The sequence below is a fragment of the Octopus bimaculoides genome, chromosome 22 (genome assembly GCF_046866305.1).
Source record: "Octopus bimaculoides isolate indiv1 chromosome 22, ASM4686630v1, whole genome shotgun sequence".
Taxonomy (NCBI): Eukaryota; Metazoa; Mollusca; class Cephalopoda; order Octopoda; family Octopodidae; genus Octopus; species Octopus bimaculoides.
Window position 1 is genome coordinate 24,771,298 of NC_142949.1, and position 23,702 is coordinate 24,794,999.

A 23,702-nucleotide genomic window follows, 5' to 3' on the forward strand; every position below is an offset into this window, starting at 1 on the left:
TTTATACATCCAACCACGTGCTTTCACATACCAACTTTCTCACCTATATATATATATATATATATATATATATATATATATATATATATATATATATATATATATATATAATGTTAAATATATACTTTTATAAAACAAAATTTTACAAAATATATAGTATCTGTTAACAGTCTTAGCAAAACCCCACAGGTGAGTTTTTGTATATATATATATATATATATATATATATGTGTCTCTTAAAAGATAGACCTCAAAATCGATGCATTGAAGATACTTTATTGCAGCAACAATTATAATAGCAGAAACAACCACAATAAGCCAAACCTATGCACATTTCAATAGAGTATCCAGGATAAATAAACCACATCATAAAGTGTTGGTGATGGCAATAATGCGACCCTGAAGAGATGGAGTATCCAGCAATTTATAATTTGTAATTTGTAATATGTTGTAATATGTTATAATATTTTATGAGACATTTTATGATTGAAATGTGCATAGGTTTGGCTTATTGTGGTTGTTTCTGCTATTATAATTGTTGCTGCAATAAAGTATCTTCAATGCATCGATTTTGAGCTCTATCTTTTAAGAGACATATATATATATATATATATATATATATATATATATATATATATATATATATATGTAAGAGAACATTACTATTCCTAAAGAGGGTAGTATAGATGTATGCATAAAGGTGGCAAGATGGTGGAATTGTTAGCCTGCCAAACAAAATGCTTTATAACCTTTTGTCTGTCTTTATATTCTGAGTTATGATTTGATCAAGGTTGACATTGCCTCTCATCATTTCAGGGTTGATAAAATAAGTACCAGCTGAACACTGGGGTTGAAGTAATTGACTTACCTCCTCCCCTGAAATTACTTGCCTTGTGCCAAAATTTGAATTCATCACATATATATATATATATATATATATATATATATATATAATATCGATTTAATCAAAAGATTAAATGTGGTACTTAAAATGTTTGAGGCACCAGAATTTGGTAGGGTAAAAACCAAAATCAAAATCAAGAGATTTGGTGAATAAATTTGAAATTACTACTATCCCTCCAATTAGATTATATAGAATTTGAATTCTTGTTTGATTCACTAGTCTGTTGAACACCAGCATAGTCAAGATGGTATGTTTTCTTCTCTTACTCTTGTTTTTTTGCACACATCTTCAAAATGACTTTCTAAAATGAAATTCCATTATGCAGCTGAGTACATTTTCATTGTACATTCTATGTAGTGTTCTCACTACATGAATAAATGGAGCTTGTACGAAACGTACGTACTGCTATAACCTATTGAATTTTTGTTTCTTCAAAAAAAATATATATATATATATATATATATATATATATATATATATATATATATATATATATATATATATACATGCATATGTTTGTACGTATGTCTGTGTGTGTGTGGAAATAAAGTGAAGAAATGTATTTTCTGTTTTGGGTAATCGATGTTGTTTGTTTTCTTTCTCTCTAGCTATTACAACAATTTCTTTGAAGGAGAATTCGTCCTCTTCCGTCACACAACCCAACCATTTGCGGTAAGATATAAATAATAGTTGTTGTTATATGTTAAAATTCTGGTAGATTAAGTGAGTATGCATGATCTTTATTATAAGCAATAAGTGTATTTCATTCCCTTTTATCCTGTTCAGTGGAGTAATTCACTTGTCTTCTAACTCTTTTTCTTCCACCCTACCTGACATTGCCTCTGGTTCTGGGATACAGCATTACTCATTTTAAAATGTCCGTGCTTAAATTAATGGCATTTATTGTATTTATTTAATTGCCTTTTTATTTATATTCTGTTCAAAACACCACAAAACACCATTGCAATAAGTTGTTTATTTTACTAAATCCTCCCATACTACTGATTATATTCAATATCAATTGTAAAACATAGACAGTGTATGATCTTGAAATGATCAGAACGTAATAAAATATTTTGTCTTTTACAATTCAGGTCCATACATTCTACCGTTCATGCCATGGAGTGGCATCTTGTAACTGTGCCGTTGCTGTACTAAGTGGAGATGATGTGATCTTGATAGATAGATGTGGGGCAAAATCAAAGAGTAAAGCATCATCCAAGAAACAGATTTCCCTTCAACTTTTCCTCAATGGAAAACTTACACCAGGAACAAGAGTCATCAGCCAGCAGGGTGGGAAGAAATATTCAGTGAGTTGCTTTATCTTTAATGTTTCGTTTGTTTGAATTTTTTTAGGTGAGATTGAAAAAAACAAAAGAGATACTGATTGTTTGATTTTGAAGTTCACTTATGATCCTATAGCTTGAGCAAGACTCTTGATCTTTTTTTTGATAATACACAGAGGGTTAGATTATAACTGTTTGAAATATACCACTAAAGATGTATCAAACACAGAAACCAGTACACATACAAACGTACATACACACATATATATACACATATACTCACACACACATCAATTCATCATCATAATTTAACGTCCATTTTCCATACTGGCATGGGTTGGACAATTTGTTACTGTCAGCTTTGGCATAATTTCTTTAGCTGGATGCCCTTCTAGTGCCAACTACTTTACAGAGTATACTGGGTGCTATGTACTATCATATATATATATATATATATATATATATATATGATGGACTCTTCCATCGCTAGATGACATATGAAGGTTCAACAATTTCTTACCAAACAAGTTTGTGTACATATAAGCTCACTCCCTCCATCAGATCACCATTACCTGTACAGGTGTAACATCACACACACACACACACACACGAAATGAGTTTCTGTACAGTTTCTGTCTGCTAAAATTTACAACCAATGTATCGATCAACCTGGAGCCAAAATAGAAAGCACTTACCCAAGGTATCGTGCAATAAAATCAAATCCCAAGCTGCATTACTGCAAAACAACCTTTTTAATCACTCATTCATGCCTACAGCTGTGTCTGTGACTGAATGTACCCCTTGTGAAGGACGTAACCCTCAACAATAACACTGTCACTTTACAAATGAACTGTTATCAATTATTTGTTCCAAATCAAGTTATAGGCACTTTGCTTGTCACTAACACCACTGGAAATCAGCAAAACCACAAGTGGCTGGCTGGAAGCCTGTGACCAATTCTACTATTGCTCACCATAAATGTATTTGTAATAAACATGAGTTATGTCAGTTTGTCAGTCGCAATCTGTACACTAACACACCATAGTCCAATATGTTATGCATGCTCACTTATAAGCTACGTTTATTTTTATTTATTCAGGTGTATTTGCCAACAGGAGGAGTTGTTACTGTTACTTCTCACAATGAATTTGTGAATGTAATTTACAAAGCTAGTGCAACTGATTTCAAACATACAGAAGGTAAGGATAGAACCAGACTTGACATTGAATAAATCTCATTCACTTTTTACTCCTCAGACACTTAATTCACATAAGTATTTTTTGTAATAGAATACACACATACATACATACATATGTGTGTGTGTGTCTGTGCGTGCATATGGGTGTGTGTATGTGTATATGTGTGTGCATATATATATATATGTGTGTGTGTGTGTATGTAAATATATATATGTACATGTGTGTGTATAAATATATGTATGTGTATATATGTGTGTGTATATATATATATATATATGTATGTCATCATCATCGTCGTCATTTAACGTCCGCTTTCCATGCTGGCATGGGTTGGACGGTTTGACTGAGGGCTGGCAAGCCAGAAGGCTACACCAGGTTCAAATCTGATCTGGCAAAGTTTCTACAGGTGGATGACCTTCCTAATGGCAAACACTCCGAAAGTGTAGTGGGTACTTTTTACATGCCATCAGTACAAGGGCCAGTTATGTGTATATATATGACAAACGTTCTGGGAGACCTGCAACTAGCAGAACTGTTAAAAACATTGCAGATGTGTGCACAGCTGTGAGGAGAAATCATCAAATCACCATCCATGAGTTATCATAGGATATGCAAATTAGTTACGGTTCAGTTCAGTCCATTATCACTGAAAATTTGGGTATGAGACACGTGTCTGTCAATTTTGTATCAAAATTGCTTCCAGCGGACCAAAACAATTATGTCGAGAATGATGAAAACTTTTTTGAAACTTTGCGTAGACCTCAGAGCAGGTAACACCAAGCTTTTGGCAAAATTTGATGCAGATTCTCTGCTCAAATTTCTCTTGTCATGGTCAATGCGATGATCACACACTACACACCTTCCTTCCAAGCACTGCTGCAAACAGTGGAAGTCAGCTAGAACATTAAAACTTAGTGCACATGCACAGCAAAGTTCAAGGTCAATTTCTGCCAAGCAACTTTATAATGCATGCTTTAGCTTCGTTACTATGGCAACAGTCTGGATACTTATTGATCAGACCACGTAATTTCATTCCTCAGAAACAACTGAATGTGTCATGTATATAAATGAATTGACTCCTTATATCTCTGGGATTAGTCAACTGATGTAAACATCTCTGGTGAGAACTTAAATATGGTTCGAAAATCAATCAAAGCTGTTCATTATATTTTTTCCAGTCTACAGAGAAATTTTGTTTAACCCTTTTGATACAAACCCATTTAAGAGTGCCCCTGGTTCTGTGATGCACATTTCTTGTTTTAAAATGAACTAAACTAAAACTTACCATGAAATTTCATGTTAATTTATGCTTCAAACATAAGTTTAATAATGACAAAGTTATTTTACTAAATTCTTTGTTTATTTTCAAAATTGAAACGAAGCCTGTGCATTTCAGCAGGGCTTCCAATATAATAACAATAATATAATAACAAATATATATAATAACATATAATATAATATGATAATACAATATAATAACAAAAAGGTTAAAACGCACATACATCACACACGCATGCACACAAGCAACCATGCACATATGCACGCAAACACACACACACACACACACATATAAGTAAAATATTATTTGGTAAAAAACACAATGAAAAAAGATTAATTTAACGAAAGCATCTTCTGATCTCAGATGCTTTAATACATAAAAACTTGTTTACATTTCTGAAAAGAATATTTTGTTAACATTTTCATAAATGTTTCGTTGTTTGCTGTCAGGTTTATGTGGAGTTTATGATGACAACAAGAAAAATGATCTTCGCTTCCCAAATGGAACCGTTTACGCCACCAAGTCTAAACGACCGAAACCATTCTCTTTGAGTTGGAGGTGAATTATCTGTCTCTCTCTATCTATCTATCTATCTATCTATCTATCTATCTCTTTATCTCACTATCTCTCTCTCTCTCTCTTACTTGTCTCTCTCAAGTTCTCAAATTTTGTACCATTCTGAGCTTAATATGTTTTCATGCTTGTATGCATAGCATGTGTTCATTCATTCATTGTCTGTGTGTTCATGGGTGCGTGTGTGTGTGTGTATATATATATATATATATATATATATATATATATATATATATATATATATATATAAAGAGAGAGAGAGAATGAGTTTGTTTTCCTTGTACTTCAAGTTTCACACTACTGCAATCTTTAGGCAAGAACTGTTTTCCTTTATATTTGTAAAAGCAAACAAGTTACACGTGCGTGCGAGCGTGTGTGTGTGTGTGTACATGTGTGATTTAATAAATACTAAGAATAACATTTCTAGGATAACAGGATATGACACCCCTGAACCATAACTTACAACTGCTAAACCATAAAAGGAGAAACTATTTCATCAAAATAATTTAATCAACACAAAAAAGTACCCAGACCCCAGACAGAATACGTAACAACCACATGAAGGCAAGATAAACAGAATATGAAGCAAGCTAGAAAAATAGGTTCTCAAAAATAGACCCTATGCTATAGTGGTTACCAATAAATAAATAAAAAATAAGACAATAAAAAGATAAACAACAAAGACTTAAAGAAAAAAACACAGCAAAGCAACATTAGAAATCATTATATTTACATTAAATACAGGAACATTGAAAAAGTTATCTGTTTATAGACAACTACCTTCAGTGATCAATATTATCTTAATTAACTATCAATTGCAATTCTTGTGTAATTATTTGTATTGTGAAAGGAAATATAATTTATTATTTCTTATTATAGAGTTAAAAAGGAAAACACTTTGTATAATGGATATTGCCCAGAAGCTAATGAAACTATGTCACAGGAAGTTTACTGTCATTGTGTTGACAATCAGGAATCAGTGTGTGGCACAAATATGGATGTTGTTAACTGTGGAGATTTTTCAAAACGAAAATCTAAAGGTAAATGAAAATTACCAACTTTCACATCACAATTTTGCTGATAAAGTAATTTGGTATAGTGATAATGCAGGTGCCATAGCCATTCCCCCCCCCCCCCCCCCACACACACACTTACTAAACATAGACACACACAGGGATATATGCATGCACAAATAAAGACACCTACAACAGCGATACAAAATGGCAGACCGTTAGTAAGGAGAGGCACAAAAACGAAAGAAAGCAAAGGACCACTGATGAGGCCACAGAAGTGTGATGAAAGTGCTCTGGTTGAAATACAATTAATATAAAATAAAGCTGAAGTGAACACCAAATATATAGTGCATGTGTTTTCATTGGCTAAACTGGTAACATGACCATCCCTCAATACAATATCTGTTTCAACACATAAATTCACATGATAAATCCACATCAAGAATCTTGCAAAACAAATATATAATTTGGTATAGTTATCTGTAAAGTCATCTTTTTAGGGGTGTTCTTTGTCATTTTAATGAAGAAATGTCCACATAGTCATCGGAGACAAGAAATGATGGGGCAGTCATGGAAGATAGATTAATTGTTTTATCAGTGTTTAAATACTAATATTTTAACGTAACAATATTTCTGTTTTATGATGGGACTTTATAGTGGAGATGAATTGGTAGAATCAAACAGGGATCAACTAAATACCTGGTGGTATTTAGTTGCAACACTTTGTTTTGAATTCAAATCAATTCACATTTGACTTGGCTTTTCATCCACTGAAAGTTGCCAAAACAAAATAGGATCAAGTTTAAAGCTCTGTCATATCATTATATAAAACTACGAAAGATTATTTTCCTTCTTCCATTTTGAAATTTCAGGTGTCAAAGACATAACATCAACTTTGATTAAACATGCCAAAGAACCCAAGAAATGTGAGAAACTCCAACCACAAACAACTTTTGAATACAACGAGACATACGTTTCTGTGGTAAGTCCTCAATATAATATACAGATTTTTGGGATTGATGTGTTCTTCTCTTACTGATTTCCCAGTCGAAATGTTCAAAGTAGTAGAAAATAGAAAAACCATCTCTCCCACCCCACACTGCTATTGAATGCACAAATGAAACAGTAAAAGAATAAGATTTTATCATTTTTTTTTTTTTGTAATTCCTTTTATTTCGTCTTAATTAATAATTATTTTGCAATGATAATAATCATGATTTCTCTTGTAATGATGAGCACTCCTATCAATTTCGATGTATGAGTGTGTGAAGGATAACTTTTTAAAAAGACAAAGGATTGAACATAAAAGAAGCTGCATCCACTTGTGTGTGTGTGTGTGTGTGTGTGTGTGTATGTGTAATAACTACAACAACTCTAACTGGTTTTGCCCCAAACTGATACACAAGTGTAACTTAATAATTATATTTTTTGTCCATTATTTTTTGAAATTATCCTATTTCTAAAAAAATATTTTTTCTTCCAAAAACTAAATTAAGTCTATGCATTTACAATCTCTCCTCATGGTTTTTCTTTTTTTTTTTTTTTTCGTGTCAGGATATTTCCAGCAACATCACCTTAGAACAAGCCAAGACCTACTGTCAAGAATTTATTATGATCACTGAGGTTGCTAAAGTCATTCAGAAATTACCATCTATCTCTATAGAGAATTACATAGAATCTTGTACAACAGATTTACATGTAAGTAGCTTTCCGCATCATCTTTTGTGCGTGAGTGTGTTACTTAATTTTTTTAGCAATTAGCTTATTGTATGATGATGTCTTTTTTGTTGATTAATGCCTCTAATTGAGTTAAGCCTCTGATTAAATGATTTCCATCCTTGACAATCTCAATTGTTTGCTATGCACAGTAAAACCAGGACTACTTAATATACATTCCACAGCTTTCAATGCTAGTATCTATTTTGCTCTACATAGGTTCTATGGTTAGTATAAATCTCCACACTGGTTTCAAGCAGCTTTGTTGAAGTACTTGTGATCTAGGTTCTAGGTATTGAGTCCTCACTTTCTTCAATTTCCACAGTTGAGCCATCTCATATTTAATAGGAATCTACATGTTTGTTTTGCCTTCCTTCTTGACAATTCCTGGGTCAAATTATTATTATTATTATTATTATTATTATTATTATTATCGTTATTATTATTATTATTATTATTATTATTATTATTATTATTATCGTTATTATTATTATTATTATTATTATTATTATTATTATTATTATTCAAATTGTGATGAGGTCAACTTAACCTTTCATCCTTTCAGGGTCAATAAATTAACTACCAGTGAAATACTGGGGTCAGTGTAATCACCTAGACCCCCACTTCCACCAAATTTCAGGCCTTGTGCCTTTAGTAGTAAAAAAAAGAATTATTACTATTATTATCCTTATTATCAAGTTTCTTTTCTTCTTGTAGCTAACGGGTGATTTAGTTTGGAGAACAACAGCGCTTTTGACTCTGAAGGAAGCAACGATGATAACCATCAAAACAGAAGTTGATCTCTGGGAGAAGACAGAAGAAGGAGACGTGAAACTGCCAGCAAATTTCACCAAAGGACTCTGTCTCAATGACTGCAACAAACAAGGAAAATGTTTAGAGGGTTGGTTATTCATATTTATTAAATCTGTTCCATTATATTTGTATTGTGATAATTCTGTCTCAAGCTGACAGACCTGTTAGCTTAAGAGTTTACCTCAATTTCCGTGATACTTAAATAACTAATTGTCACATGACTCTCCCACTCTGAATGGGACACCAATCTGTCATAGAGTTAAACCCCCACCTCACAGCTGTCACTAATTCCCATTTTCAGCTGAGTCAACTGAGGTAATGAAAAGGTTAAGTGTCTTGCTGAAGGGCACAATATAATCACTCAACTTACACATCACATTATAATTCAATAAAGAATTGAACCTCTGATCATCATCTTCATCAGGAGTCTAGATATTTGTACCATGCAAGTCAATAAGAGATAAACGTCTGAGTGGATACTTGACTTGCAAGAAATAGCAACCAAGTCTTCCTCAAATCACACTGTACCATCTTTAAAAAAAAAAGAAGAAATCATTGGATAAATACATCCATGATTAACTTTATCTGAAGAATCAAAACAAGAAGCAAAACAGTCTTGGAGAGATTACCACCACTACCACCACACCTCACTCTCTCTCTCAAATTTTGTATCTTTCTCTCACTGTTTTGTCTCAGGGAGGAAAGGCAGCATTTATAATACTTTACTTTTGAAGTTGCCTGGCACTGATAGGAAGACATTACTCACAAACCATGCCCTGAATAATTACAACTATGCACTCCTCTCAACCAGTTTACCAGGTGTTGTGATGTTAGACAGGTTGATAGGTAAAGTCTATCAGCCAAGGATTTAGAACTCACAATATAAAACCCCAGAATAAACCATATTCCATAAACCATTTTGTCTCATGCTCTACCAATTCTGTCATTCCACTGGTTCAAGAATAACTTCTCGATTGCTTCTTTGTCTTTATCAAACCCCATGATCCAATAAAAAGCAAAGTTATCCTCAGTAGGATTTGAACTTAAAATGTAAAGAACTGTAACAAATACTACGATGCACATTTTGCTGTACATTCTAATAAGTCATGTAAATCAGTTTTTTTTGTATCCAGGACAAATTGGGACTAAACAACAACAGCCTTAGGTTGATTTTTATCAAGCAAGACAGCTTCTCTGAAGGTAGCAGACTCCCGTCTGTTTACCTTCTTATTACTATTTTAACCCTTTTTTGTATTGATAGCCTAAAACCAAGCTGCCTGATACCCTAAAGCTAAGGTTCCATGTAAAATGCTTGGTGCTGGTGCCACATAAAAAGCACTGGTGCTGGTGTTATGTAAAAAGCACCCAGTGCACTTTGTGAAGTTGTTCATGTTAGGAACATGAAGAAACCAAGCCAAAACAGACAATGGAACCTGGTACAATCCCTGGCTTTGGCAGTTCCTCTTAAACTATCCAGTCCATGCCAGCATGGAAAATGGATGTTAAAAGATGATGATGATTTCTTATTTCTTTATTGCCCACAAGGGGCTAAACATAGAGGGGACAAACAAGGACAGACAAACGGATTAAGTCGATTACATTGACCCCAGTGCGTAACTGGTACTTAATTTATCGACCCCGAAAGGATGAAAGGCAAAGTCGGCCTTGGCGGAATTTGAACTCAGAACATAACGGCAGATGAAATACTGCTTAGCATTTCGCCCAGTGTGCTAACGTTTCTGCCCGCTCACCGCCTAATGATGATGATTTCTGTTGAAAACACACTGCCTTTGTTTTAATTAATCTTGAAAATAATGGGAAATAAGTTGATATTTGGAACATAACAGGAAATTTTGATAAAATATCTAAATTTAAATCACTTTAAAAGAGGAAGTTTGTATCATAGAACCAGAGGCAGTCTCAGGTTGTTTCAAAAGGATTAATCTTTACTAAGTTAACTTTAACCTTCATTGGTTCCAGTGTTTGTTTCCACACTTTGAATTTCTTCTCCAACCCTACAACAAATTCAACTATAACTAAGTTATCAGCACATGATTTCTTAAGTAGCCATGTCAATTTAGTTATTTTTCAAGTGACTGTCAATTTGGCTATTTTACAAGTAGCTGTCAATTTAGTTATTTCTCAAGTAGCTGTCAATTTAGCTTTCTGTTGAAGAGTGTATGCTCAAAATATAAGACTTTCTCACCTTCCCGAGCCTTAAACTAACACACCTGGTTGCTGTGTATATACACCTGTCTTCATCTTATGTGTTTCTGTAAATTCCAACTGTCAATTTAGCTATTTCTCAAGTGACTGTCAATTTGACTATTTCTCAAGTAGCTGTCAATTTAGTTATTTCTCAGGTAGCTGTCAATTTAGCTTTCTGTTGAAGAGTGTAGGCTCGAAATGTAAAAGACTTTCTCACCTTCCCAAGCATTAAACTAACCCACCTGTTTGCTGTTTATATACACCTGTCTTCATCTTTTGTCTTTCTGTAAATTCCAACTGTCATTTTAGCCATTTCTCAAGTGGTTGTCAATTTAGTTATTTCCCAAGTAGCTATGTCATAGAAAGTTTAAAAAATGTCATGAATGTTAAGTTCAAGCTGTTTCTTTCTTCTTTCCAGGTATCTGTCAATGTTCAGAAGAGTTTGATGGGGCTGATTGTTCATTGAAGAAGACTGAACCACCAAAACTTATTCAGAACACTGTCCTCATTGATATCCGACTGACAAAGATTCAAACCGTAATAATTACTGGTACAGGATTCACTGACTCTGAAACCTTGATGTGCCGACTACAAGAGATGACTGTAAATATTCATTAAGTTTTTTTATGTTTTTTTTTATGTTGTTATCAGTGTTTCTTGTGTCATTTTTATGTAATATTTTTGAAATTATTTTTTTAACTAATTGCATTTTTTTAATTATATTTTTAAGCAATTTTACTTTTTTATTTTTATGTTATTTTCTTATTATATGTTATTCTTTGCCATCTGATTTATATATATTTATTGGAGAACTATGACCAGCTGGAATTACAGAGAGGCTGGGCAACAAGTAGAGGGTCGTTCATTCACATTTGGCCATGGACATAACACCATGTCTATGACTAAGAACTTAAGTCACTCAACTCTTGAATGACTAAGTCCACCTGGACATATAAAAGTGGCCATGTGACTGACATGACTATCTGATATTGTTACATATCGCTGTTCACAATGCATTTTGCATTGTTTTAACCATCAAATGACCCCGCTAGCTAGGAAAGCTGGCCAACCCTCCCCTTTGATTAAAAGGAGAACTAGAGTAGTATAAAATGGAGTGTTTTGCTCAGGAACTCAATGTGCTGCCTGATCTTGGAATTGAAGCCATGATCTAGCAATCATGAGTGCAACAGTTTAACCCCCTAGGTCATACACCTTCAAATAGAAGTACAATTTAAAAACTACTGCTTCATCACCTGCTCTATACAGTTTGAGCACTCTATAATTAATGTTCGTTTTGTAACCTTACAGAAGTGAAATCCAATCCATGATTGAATCTGGATAAGGCAACTGAGATTAGGATCACTATTTCATCTCAGATTAAAGTACCCAGGTTTATCAGATCAGTTACAAGGTTCTGCTTCTGAATATTTGTTACTTGTTTTAGTTATTTGACTGCGGCCATGCTGGAGTACTGCATTGAAGAGTTTCAGTCAAACAAATCGACCCCAGGGCTTATTTTTTTAAATCGTAGTACTTATTTTATTGCTCGCTTTTGCTGAACTGCTAAGTCATGAAGATACAAACACACCAACACCAGTCATCAAGTGGTGGTGGGAGAGCAAACATAGACACAAAGACATACATATACATACATACATACATACATACATACATATATATATATATATATATATTATATGCATTTATTTTCTCCTAGTTAATAATTAACTTGGACAAAATAAATTGGATAATAGATACCAGGGTAGCAAAGATCACAAAATGACTGTGGTGTAACTCCTGTTTATGAGGTAGAAACTCCTTGTTATTTGAGTAAATATATAGATTTAGTAAATGGAGTAAAACGCATATGTTAAATGAATTCTTTTATTTCCAACATATGTTTCGAAGATTACAAATTATACCTTCCATAGGAATAGGTGATGTTGATAAGGATGTAATCTTCTCCTCAGGGAAATACATAGGAACCAGCTTAACCGTAAGACATTTTAACCGAATATGTTGGAAATAAAAGAATTCATTTAAAATATGCATTTTACTCCATTTACTAAATTTATGTATATATATATATATATATATATATATATATGCACGACAGGCTTCTTTCAGTTTGTCTACCAAATCTACTCACACAGCTTTGGTCAGCCCAAGATTATAGTAGAAGACAATTGCCCAAGGTGTCACACAGTAGGACTGAACCTGGAATCATGTGGTTGGGAACCAAACTTCTTACCACACAGCCATGCCTGCACCATGTGCAAATAAATTTAATATGTTTGAGGATTAGCTACATGTTCATCATTTTAATGTCCACTTTTCCATGTTTGCATGGAACATAAGGAATTTATGGATGCAGATTTTTCTCTGGATTAATGTAACTGACTAGTCCCCGTCCTACCAAATTTCAGGCCTTGTGCCTTTTTGTAGAAAGGATTATTATTATTATTATTATTGTTGTTGCTACTATTATTAAAGCGGTGTGCTGATAGAATCATAAGCATGTTAGACGAAATGCTTAGTGGTATTTTGCCCATCACTACATTCTGAGTTCAAATTCTGGTGAGGTCGACTTTATTTTTCAAATTTTTGATGTCTATGAATTAAGTACCAGTGAAACACTGGGGTTGATGTAATCAGCTAGTCCCCTCCCCCAAAATTTCAGGCTTTGTGTCTTTAGTAGAAAGGATTATATTATTTAGATAATTCTATATTTTGTTATTTCATTTTAGTTATTAAAGTTGCTTATGTATTTATTTAATTAACTTAACGAGTCACTTTATTAATTTATCTCTTTTTTTACTTTTTCTTCAACAGAAGGGTGCTGACAAATTTGTATCTACAGGAAACTATATTTTCATGAAAGCTGTTTATTCATCTGAAGAACAAATTGAATGTCAAATACCATCAGCTAAAGTCTTTGAAGTTTCTGTAAGCAACGACAACTCCACCTGGTCCAACAGCTTTGTGGTTGTCACATTTAATTCACTTTGTGAAAAATGTACTGAAACGAAATGTTCCCCAAGGGTAAGTGTACATTGACAATTCATATTTAAACGTTTGTTTTTACAACTTATTGAGGGCCATAAAAGAATAAGTCCTGGTGACGACACAATTGGGTAAAAATGTTCAAAAACGCTTCTCCTGACATGGCTGTTGTTCCATGACTAAAACAGATGAAGAATGAAAACATCAAAGAAATACTTTCTTCTGGGTTTAGTCCCATTTCATGGCACTCTGGGTGAGTGTCTTCTGTCATAATTTCAGCTTGACCAGCTCTGTCAGTGGAATTTAGTAGACAGAAACTGTGAAGAAGTTCATCATACAATGTGTGTGTGTGTGTATACACACACATATAGATTTGTTAGTCACATCCTCTAAAGAATGTCAACATTTCTCTTTTCCTCGAAGAAATGAGAATACTCTTTCTCTTTTACTTGTTTCAGTCATTTGACTGTGGCCATGCTGGAGCAACGCCTTTAGTCGAGGAAATCGACCCCAGGACTTATTCTATCGGTCTCTTTTGCCGAACCGCTAAGTTACGGAGACGTAAACACACCAGCATCAGTTGTCAAGTGATGTTGGGGGGACAAACACAGACACACAAACACATATATATACATATATACGACAGGCTTCTTTCAGTTTCCGCCTACCAAATCCACTCACATGGCTTTGGTCAGCCCGAGGCTATAGTAGAAGACACTTGCCCAAAGTGCCACGCAGTGGGACTGAACCCGGAACCATGTAGTTGGTAAGCAAGCTACTTACCACACAGCCACTCCTACGCCTATTGAACTTTCCTTATATATTTTCAATATTTTTTAAATTATTATTCTAAATCTATTATTAGTATAAAACATATTTGATGTTTTAGTGGAATCTCTTGTACTCCATCATGATACTACACCATCTGGTGATGAATCATTTGTACCGTATGTGTGAGAGAGGCAGACAGACAGACAGAAGGATAGACAGACAGAGGGAGAGACGGACAGATAACCTGAGACAGAGAGAGAAAAAGAGTTATACTTGAGAAATATAGATGTTAAATTAGAACCAGACCCATCCGTGTAGCACCAATGATGATGAGGCAGTGTGGTATGACTGGAAAACTAAAGCACATCAAGTTATGTCCCCTTTATGTGAAAGGATAATTAACTTCTACGAAATGGAAAATATTTTATTTATAGCTAAATGTACTCATTCTTTCTTTCAGACTGACATCTGCAAAATTAACAATGAATGTTATGAAAACTTGGCTATAAATCCAAAGAATGCTACATTGACTTGTAACGTTTTAGTCTCCAAAAATTCATGGCAACTCATTGATGGTAATAAATGTTTAAACTATTTTATTTTATTGAATAAGAAACAATGTAAATCATTATGAATTTATGTTGCAAGATCCCTGATGTGAAACTGTGCGTTGAAACAAATATTGTTCTATTTTGGGATGGTCATTTATTTACTTATTTTTGCCAAATAAACACACTGTATAGTCATTCTTCACTCAGTTATTAACTGGTCTTATTTTATCTTATGTCCATTGTCCAGAAATCTTTTGTCACTCATCTGTGACCTCTTCAGCAACCCTTTCTGTCCATGTGTATCATCCTGCTCTGCTTAGACCACGGATGGAAAGAGTCGCTGAAGAATTCACAGATGTGTGACAAAAGATTTCCAGACAAAGGACATAAATAAAATAAAAACAATAATAAACAAGTGAAGGATGAATATATAGTGCATGTGTTTATTTGGCAAAAAAAAAACAAAAAAAAAACTAAATAAATAAAATGACCATCCTGAAATATAACAATAATGTAAATTTTCATCTTACTAAATAGCTAAATTTCTGTCTTTAGTCAATGTAATTAATTATTGTATTTAATCACTGAAGTTAAGTATTCTATATATAATTTCCTATAAGAAACTACTGGTTGAGGTCACATAGAATTTTCATTAGGAAATGATGTATATACTTGCAGGAATCTTTTGTCTTTTATTTGTTTTAGTCATTAGACTACGGCCATGCTGGGGCACTACCTTGTATTTTTTTTATTTGAATCAATCAACCCGAGTACTTATTTTATCAGTATCTTTTGCTGAACTGCTAAGTTAAGGGGAAGCAAACACACCAACAACAGTTGTCAAGCAGTGGTGAGGGACAAAGACACACACACATATATGACGGGCTTCTGCCAGTTTCCATCTACTAAATCCACTTAAGGTTTTGGTCAGTCTGAGGCTATATATAGTAGAAAACACTTGCCCAAGGTGCCATGCAATAGGACTGACCCCTGAACCATGTGGTCGGTAAGCCACACCTGCACCTATGTTTTTCAAATTGCACCTGACCCTACCAATAGGCTCTTAGCTGACTGGCCAACAGTTCGACAGAATGTCTTTGTGCCTGCAGGCCCTTCACTGGCCCAGTTCATCTAGTTGCAAATAGATACTATATCTAGCTGATCAACTTGCTCTAAGAAATTATCATTAAATTCTTTATGAGAATTTTCATTATCATCCATTGTTAAATCCCAATCCTTTCAGGACTTTTATATGATGGAGATTAAGCTGGCTTATCACAGATAAGCTTGATAAAGCAATTGAGCTTTCAAGTTTGTTCTCTTGACCAGTTGGAACCAAAGATGTATACTTTTTGCTTTTATTGAGGCACTTCCATATTGGGTCTTAAACAGTTGAATATCTCATGGATTATAGAAATTTCTTTAAAATTTGTTGTGATTATTTGAATTTTAAAGTACTATAGAAACAAAAAACAGTAAAAACAGTTATAATCGTTAAAATATAAATTTTAAAAAAATAGTGGTAAATTCTTTTCGTTTTTCAAATTAAACATAACGTTTAACTCATACTTTCACTCTTCAAAAGCATTGGTAATCTTCTCAACTTTTTTATTGCTTCAGAAAAATTAAGCTAACTTACACTATTTTCACCATTTCCCCGACCCTTCTCTCTCGTCTGTTTTTTCCAACTGAAGTAGCCATGTAATTCCTCTCCTGTGAGACACCTACTTCTGTGCCCCTATTATTACATTATCACAAGCTGCTTCCCTCTCATCTGAAGGGTCTTGTCTTGCAAGTTACTTGGTGACCTCGCTAGTGCTGGTGCCTCACAAAAAGCACCCACTACACTCTGTAAACTGAGTGGCATTAGGAAAGGCATCCAGCAATAGAAACCATGCCGAAACAGACAATAAAGAGTTTGGTGCAGTCCTTTGTCATGCCAGCTCTTGTCAAACCATCCAACCTCTTCCAGCATGGAAGGTAGACATTACATGATGATGATGATGGTGACAATTCTCAATATAATTAATTCTTGATATATTCAAGCCCTGAGAAATAGTTTCCTCCATTAATTTTCACCAGATATTAGGGTTTAAAAGGTTATCTTCTAAGTTGTAAGATTTTCTCTGAACTTAACTGAGGCAGCCAGTCTAATTTACATAACATTCATTCATTAACATGAAGGCAAATGGCTTAGTGGTTCGAGTGTTGTACTCACGATCACTCTAATGTGGGTTCAATTCCCAGACCAGGTGGTGCATTTTGTTCTTGAGCAAAACACTTTGTTTCACATTGCTACAGTCCCCCTTTCAATCAATGGGTAATGTTGGCCTTCTTGCCTACCCACAGGGGTGGTGCCTTTCAAAGGCTATAATGATGCAAAGTACATCGTGACCAACGATGTGTAGCATCTGGTTGTCTGGTCAGTCACATGATCACATTCATTAGGAGTTTTATTAATTAAATGATAAATATTTGATGAACAACATAATATAGATTAGAAATTTAATGTGTGTGCATGTGTTTGTGTAGATAAATATATAAATGCTGAAAATCCATACACAACTTGTATATTTTCTCTTGCAAGAAAAACTGACAAAAAAGAAAGACACATTTGTTTTAATCTTTAATATGCAAATTTAAAGAAACAGTTTAATTTTTTCTTTTTTTTTTTTTAAACAAATTAAACACTACTTATCTAATTCTTTCCTTCACAGTTAATAAAATCACAGTTATTCGACTCACCTACCTGAAAATAATCCAAATGATCATTGTAACACCAACTTACAACCTAACTTTTACTGGAATCGTCAAAATTGTACAAGGTCCTTTTGGTGGGGATGCTCTGTTGCTCGGTGGGACTAACCAGTCCATTGATATGGGCAAAACATTGAAATGCTTCCGTGGCCAAGAAAACGAGTGTAATGGTGGATTTACGGTGAACTTCAATATGAAGATAATCACTTTGAAAGAGGACATGACAATTTTCAGTAATGGCGGTAGAGGACTGAATACTTCAGGAACAGCAATGTGGGTGTCGAAAGGATTCTTGTTCCTCACAGTAAGCACAGCAGAAAGACAATGGGTTGTAAAGACAAACAAATTCCGTGTTGGAGTATTTATAACAATAACCTTCAGTTGGAGCCAACATAATGGTTTGGTATTGATGATCAATAAAAAGATTGTTGCTAAGCAATCCATATTCATCAAGCGTGAAGTAAAAGGTACTCCAGGAGGAAATCTTCTTATAGGAACATCCATTAAAAAGAAATTCTTTGCTCACATTATCATTGGTAGCTGGACCATTACACATGCAAGAATTGAAACTATTCAAGAAGCCAATATAAAGACTGGTTAGTATATACTTTTACTCTTTCTCTCTCTCTCTCTCTGAATATTACTTTATTGCAAAGATATCAAAGATAAATTCAATGTAGTTAAACCTCTTCATAGTTTAAAACCCCACTATGAAATACATGTAAATACATCTTGTTATTCTCTTTGCCCAGGAAAAAGTTTTGAGATTTAGAAGATTCCCTTTGCATGCTTCATTATCACTAGTTAGATGTTCATTAGAAGACAATTAGTCCTTGCTGTCTGTCCACAAAGAGAACTTATAGCTATCACCATTTATATCAAAAACACACCAGAACTTAACTGAGACAGCCAGTCTAATTTACGTAACATTCATTCATTAACATGAAGGCACATGGCTTAGTGGTTCGAGTGTTGTACTCACAATCACTCTAATGTGGGTTCAATTCCCAGACCAGGTGGTGCATTTTGTTCTTGAGCAAAACACTTTGTTTCACATTGCTACAGTCCCCCTTTCAATCAATGGGTAATGTTGGCCTTCTTGCCTACCCACAGGGGTGGTGCCTTTCAAAGGCTATAATGATGCAAAGTACATTGTGACCAACGATGTGTAGCATCTGGTTGTCTGATCAGTCACATGATCACATTCATTAGCAGTTTTATTAATTAAATGATAAATATTTGATGAACAACATAATATAGATTAGAAATTTAATGTGTGTGCATGCGTATGTTTGTGTAGATAAATATATAAATGCTGAAAATCCATACACAATTTCTCTTTTACTCTCTTTTACTTGTTTCAGTCATTTGACTACGGCCATGCTGGGGCACCGCCTTTAGTCGAGCAAATCGACCCCAGGACTTATTCTTTGTGAGCCTAGTACTTATTCTATCGGTCTCTTTTTGCCGAACCGCTAAGTTACGGGGACGTAAACACACCAGCATCGGTTGTCAAGCGATGTTGGGGGGACAAACACAGATACACAAACATACATATATATACGACAGGCTTCTTTCAGTTTCCATCTGCTAAATCCACTCACAAGGCTTTGGTCGGCCCGAGGCTATAGTAGAAGACATTTGCCCAAGGTGCCACTCAGTGGGACTGAACCCAGAACCATGTGGTTGGTAAGCAAGCTACTTACCACACAGCCACTCCTGCGCCTATGTATATTTTCTCTTGTTATTATTTTTACTGTTTTAAAACATTTTCCTGGTCATTCTCTATTATTTATATTTGTTTCAATAAACTAAAATTTATCCAAATCTTTATTTTATTTCTTTCTTCTTTTATTCCATTGTTGCAGAACATCCAACTTTCAAAGATGCACCTGAACTAAAATGGCAGATAAACAATGGAACCGATGAGATCAATTTCTTGTGTTCTTTCCCACCTCATCCAAATGACAAACAACTGAAATATTTAGTATTTTGGTATCTGGAAGATAAAGAACTTGCATCTGTTGCTCCAATGCTGCAGAATGGTTCCTACCAAGCATCACTCAATGAAAGTGACTTAACAGGAATGAAGTATAAAGATGGGGTGAGTTTAGTTGGCTTTTATAACAACATACCAACATCTTATGATGTGTCTTCTTCTTCATTTCATTGTTCGTGTTGTTGTTTAGCTCCACATCAGCTCTGCTTAACCCTTTAGTATTCAAACGAGCCATATCAAGCTCAAAAACTCTTTTAAGCTGGCTGGATCTGACCTCTTACACCTACTCTATGATGTCAGTCTATGTTGTTGTTGGCACTCAGGTCGCCTACGACATCGAGGGTTCCAGTTGATCCGATCAACAGAACAGCCTGCTCATGAAATTAACGTGCATGTGGCTGAGCACTCCACAGACACGTGTACCCTTAACGTAGTTCTCGGGGATATTCAGCGTGACACAGTGTGACAAGGTTGACCCTTTGAATTACAGGCACAACAGAAACAGGAAGTAAGAGTGAGAGAAAGTTGTGGTGAAAGAGTACAGCAGGGTTTGCCACCATCCCCTGCCGGAGCCTCGTGGAGCTTTAGGTGTTTTTGCTCAATAAACACTCACAGCGCCCCAGTCAATCATCAAAATCTGAGAGCCACAAGGCAATACATTGCAGGATTGATAGAAAACAATGTGAATAAATAAGCATTAAATTTGACAGACTAATCTGAATGCTTAAAAGGTTAAGCAGATACATTACAGCTGAGAACATGCCACAAATAATACATCGAGGACCCCAGCTTGCAATGTGTCCTTCCTTTAATTAAAGACAGCAGTGTTTGATTGTAGGGAGATTTCACTGTTATCTCTGTTTCATTCTGGTCAAGCATCCAGATTAGTGGCTCCTTTGCTGGCGCAGGGTGGTTGTTGTCATTATGGTTATTGCAATAGTTATGGTGGGATTCATCCACTTCAACCAAAGAATGTGATGTAGTTTATCACAATGACCTCATTATATTACTGGTACCTATTCTATCTCAACCAAAAACTTTAAAAACAAATATCAACTCTTAAGGGATTTCTATTCAGAACTTGGAGTGCGACAAAAAATTGAACTGTTTAGTAAAGACACTGATGCACATATTGTAGTGGATTAAGGGATTTTAACTCTTGAGCATTTAATCCAGCTATATCCAGCCCAAAATATTCTGTTTTATGTCCAAACTGGCCTCTCATGCCCACTTAACAATGTCATTATAAAAATCAACAATTACATCATCAAAATTTCAAAGCTATGAATGAGATAATGCATTATTAAAATCAGTGTGAATTTGTTGTGCAAGAATATGACAACCCCTGGTAAGAATGGAGAGGAACACTACATATAAATAATAGCAGTCTGAGTAAATAGGATGGTCATAGTTGGAGTGAATTTGATCTTTAACAATACAATCTACAGCTTTTTAAATTATAAAGTATAGGCCAAGCTTTATCAGAAGGTATGCAGTATCCTCCTCCTCCTCATCATCATCATCATCATCATCCTTTTATATTTGCTCTCCACACAGGCATGAGCTGGATGGTCCCAAAAGATCCAGTAAAGTGCAGAGCCATGTCTTGCTCCTGCATCTGCATCCCAGTTTGGGATGATGGTTTATTTGGCTAAATACCTTTCCTAATGCCATCCACTTTACAGAGTGTACTCTATGATTTTTCTCTGTTTTTTGTTGTTGTTTTTTTTGTTTCATTTATTTATTTATTTATTTTTACATGATACTAGTACTTGTGAGGTCCCTATAAAACTTCACAAGGTTAAAGAACCCCCTCAACTGAGTGGGAGGAAAGTAGTAATTGGGGGTGGTTACTCTGTTTCTTTTCACAAATCACTTTACGAATTCAATCTTGTTAACAAAGGAATCTGCAATTTCCTTTTCTTCAGCTCACCTGTGCAGTTTCTGCTTGCTACAGTTCGAATTGTGAAAACTCCCAAGGACCAAAACGTCACAGTCTTGCACTCGTGGCTGAGATTAAGGTAAGTGATGCCAATATGTTCTATAGGTTGTTTCACTTGAAGATAACAGGTTTTGTACCTCAGTATCACTGTTCCTTATATAGATACATATGCACAGCAGCATCCATGATGCAGCTTGTATTGTTGTTGGCCCTCCATCGCTTACGACGTCGAGGGTTCCAGTCGATCCGATCAACGGAACAGCCAAAGTAAAAAATATTTTAATTCTTTCTTTTTCAGATTCTTTCAAGCAAGATAAAAGTTGTGGAAGGTATGAAAGCAGGGTATATAGAAGTAAAATCAAGATTGCCACCACGGTTAATGTGCTCAAACAGCAGTTGCCATTTCTATGTATACACCAAACTTGAAAAACATCCAAAAGATTTTAAATGTGAGGGTGAGGTAATCCCTCAACTTGTATTCGGTTACATGGAACATTGGCATGTTTCTCAGGAAGCAGACAGCTCCTCAGATAAATGCAACTTTGCAATCACCAACAAGAACTGGAAATCAGTTCTACAAATTCCTGTCATTGCAACAATTGATGGATTACGAGACAAACAGCAGAGTCGTTGGGTTTCTATCTCAATTAGCAACAGCGAGCTTGATATAAAAACCAAAATTGGACGAGTCCAGGTTAGTTGATTATTAATTTTGTTACCTTATAATTAATTTGAAGAAATCGACAGCAGAAAGAGTTAAACTTTTTGGGTTCATAACCATGGACAGGGCTGTAAATTTTTCACATAGCTTATACCAGGTACTGTCTCCTGGAGCCATCATTTAAAAAAGCAGGTAAAATGTCTGCCTTTGTATTTATCTCGATACCATAGCTGACTCCATGCAGCCTAATTAAAAAAACTTAAACTCTTCATGGCATGATGTCTCATATATGGCACCACTTTTTATATCATTAAATGTGTAGTAATTCTTTTATTATGACAAACGAGGGTTTACAGAATAAAATATTTTATAAAAAAAGCAGGCTGTTTCTGTAACCCTGATTATGTTTTTTATTCACTTCAGCCCACAAGACATTTTCATTCTGGCTTACTTCCAACAAAACTTTTGCTCAATCCTGCAATGCAGTATAGTATACATACAGTATAGTAAACATACAGTATAGTATATATATCCTACTGGTTTAAGAAATGATGCTAAAGGTTTCACAGATTTGTCTTGTAGACCTGTTAGATTCTAACTCTTGAATTAGACAGTAATGTTAATTATGGTTATTTGGTTCTCCTTCTCCTTCTCTCTTTCTGTCTATCTATGTATTTTTTTTATCTGTCTGTATATTTATCTATCTATCTATCTATCTATCTATCTGTCTGTTTATCTATCAATCTAATTATCTATCAATCTATCTATCTATCTATCTTATCTATCTATCTATCTATCTTGAGCCCTGTGTGGCTAATAAAAGAAATCTATCTATCTATCTATCTATCTATCCATCTGTCTGTCTCTGCTCCTTCTCACTGTTTATTTATCTGTCTGTCTATATCTTCCACTCTCTTCTCTCTATTTATTTAAATGTATTTCTCTTCCTTTCTCTCTGCCTGTCTCTATCCCTCTTTTCTCTCAGCCAGACACACACACACACACACACTTGTTAACCTATCACTCT

The 23,702-nt window shown here is 34.6% G+C and overlaps 1 protein-coding gene across 1 annotated transcript in view; it reads left to right on the forward strand.

Moving 5' to 3' along the window:
- LOC106880038 (uncharacterized) overlaps window positions 1–23,702 on the forward strand; it is a 455,047-nt gene that overhangs the window by 393,695 nt on the left and 37,650 nt on the right. Inside the window, exons 185-199 of the mRNA XM_014929839.3 lie at window positions 1,513–1,576; window positions 1,999–2,214; window positions 3,290–3,389; window positions 5,118–5,226; window positions 6,121–6,281; window positions 7,127–7,236; window positions 7,809–7,952; window positions 8,688–8,871; window positions 11,410–11,594; window positions 13,824–14,033; window positions 15,226–15,340; window positions 18,034–18,669; window positions 19,942–20,177; window positions 22,001–22,093; window positions 22,313–22,708. Of these exons, the coding sequence (XP_014785325.3) occupies window positions 1,513–1,576; window positions 1,999–2,214; window positions 3,290–3,389; window positions 5,118–5,226; window positions 6,121–6,281; window positions 7,127–7,236; window positions 7,809–7,952; window positions 8,688–8,871; window positions 11,410–11,594; window positions 13,824–14,033; window positions 15,226–15,340; window positions 18,034–18,669; window positions 19,942–20,177; window positions 22,001–22,093; window positions 22,313–22,708 (2,959 nt within the window). The remainder of the gene's footprint in view (window positions 1–1,512; window positions 1,577–1,998; window positions 2,215–3,289; window positions 3,390–5,117; window positions 5,227–6,120; window positions 6,282–7,126; window positions 7,237–7,808; window positions 7,953–8,687; window positions 8,872–11,409; window positions 11,595–13,823; window positions 14,034–15,225; window positions 15,341–18,033; window positions 18,670–19,941; window positions 20,178–22,000; window positions 22,094–22,312; window positions 22,709–23,702) is intronic.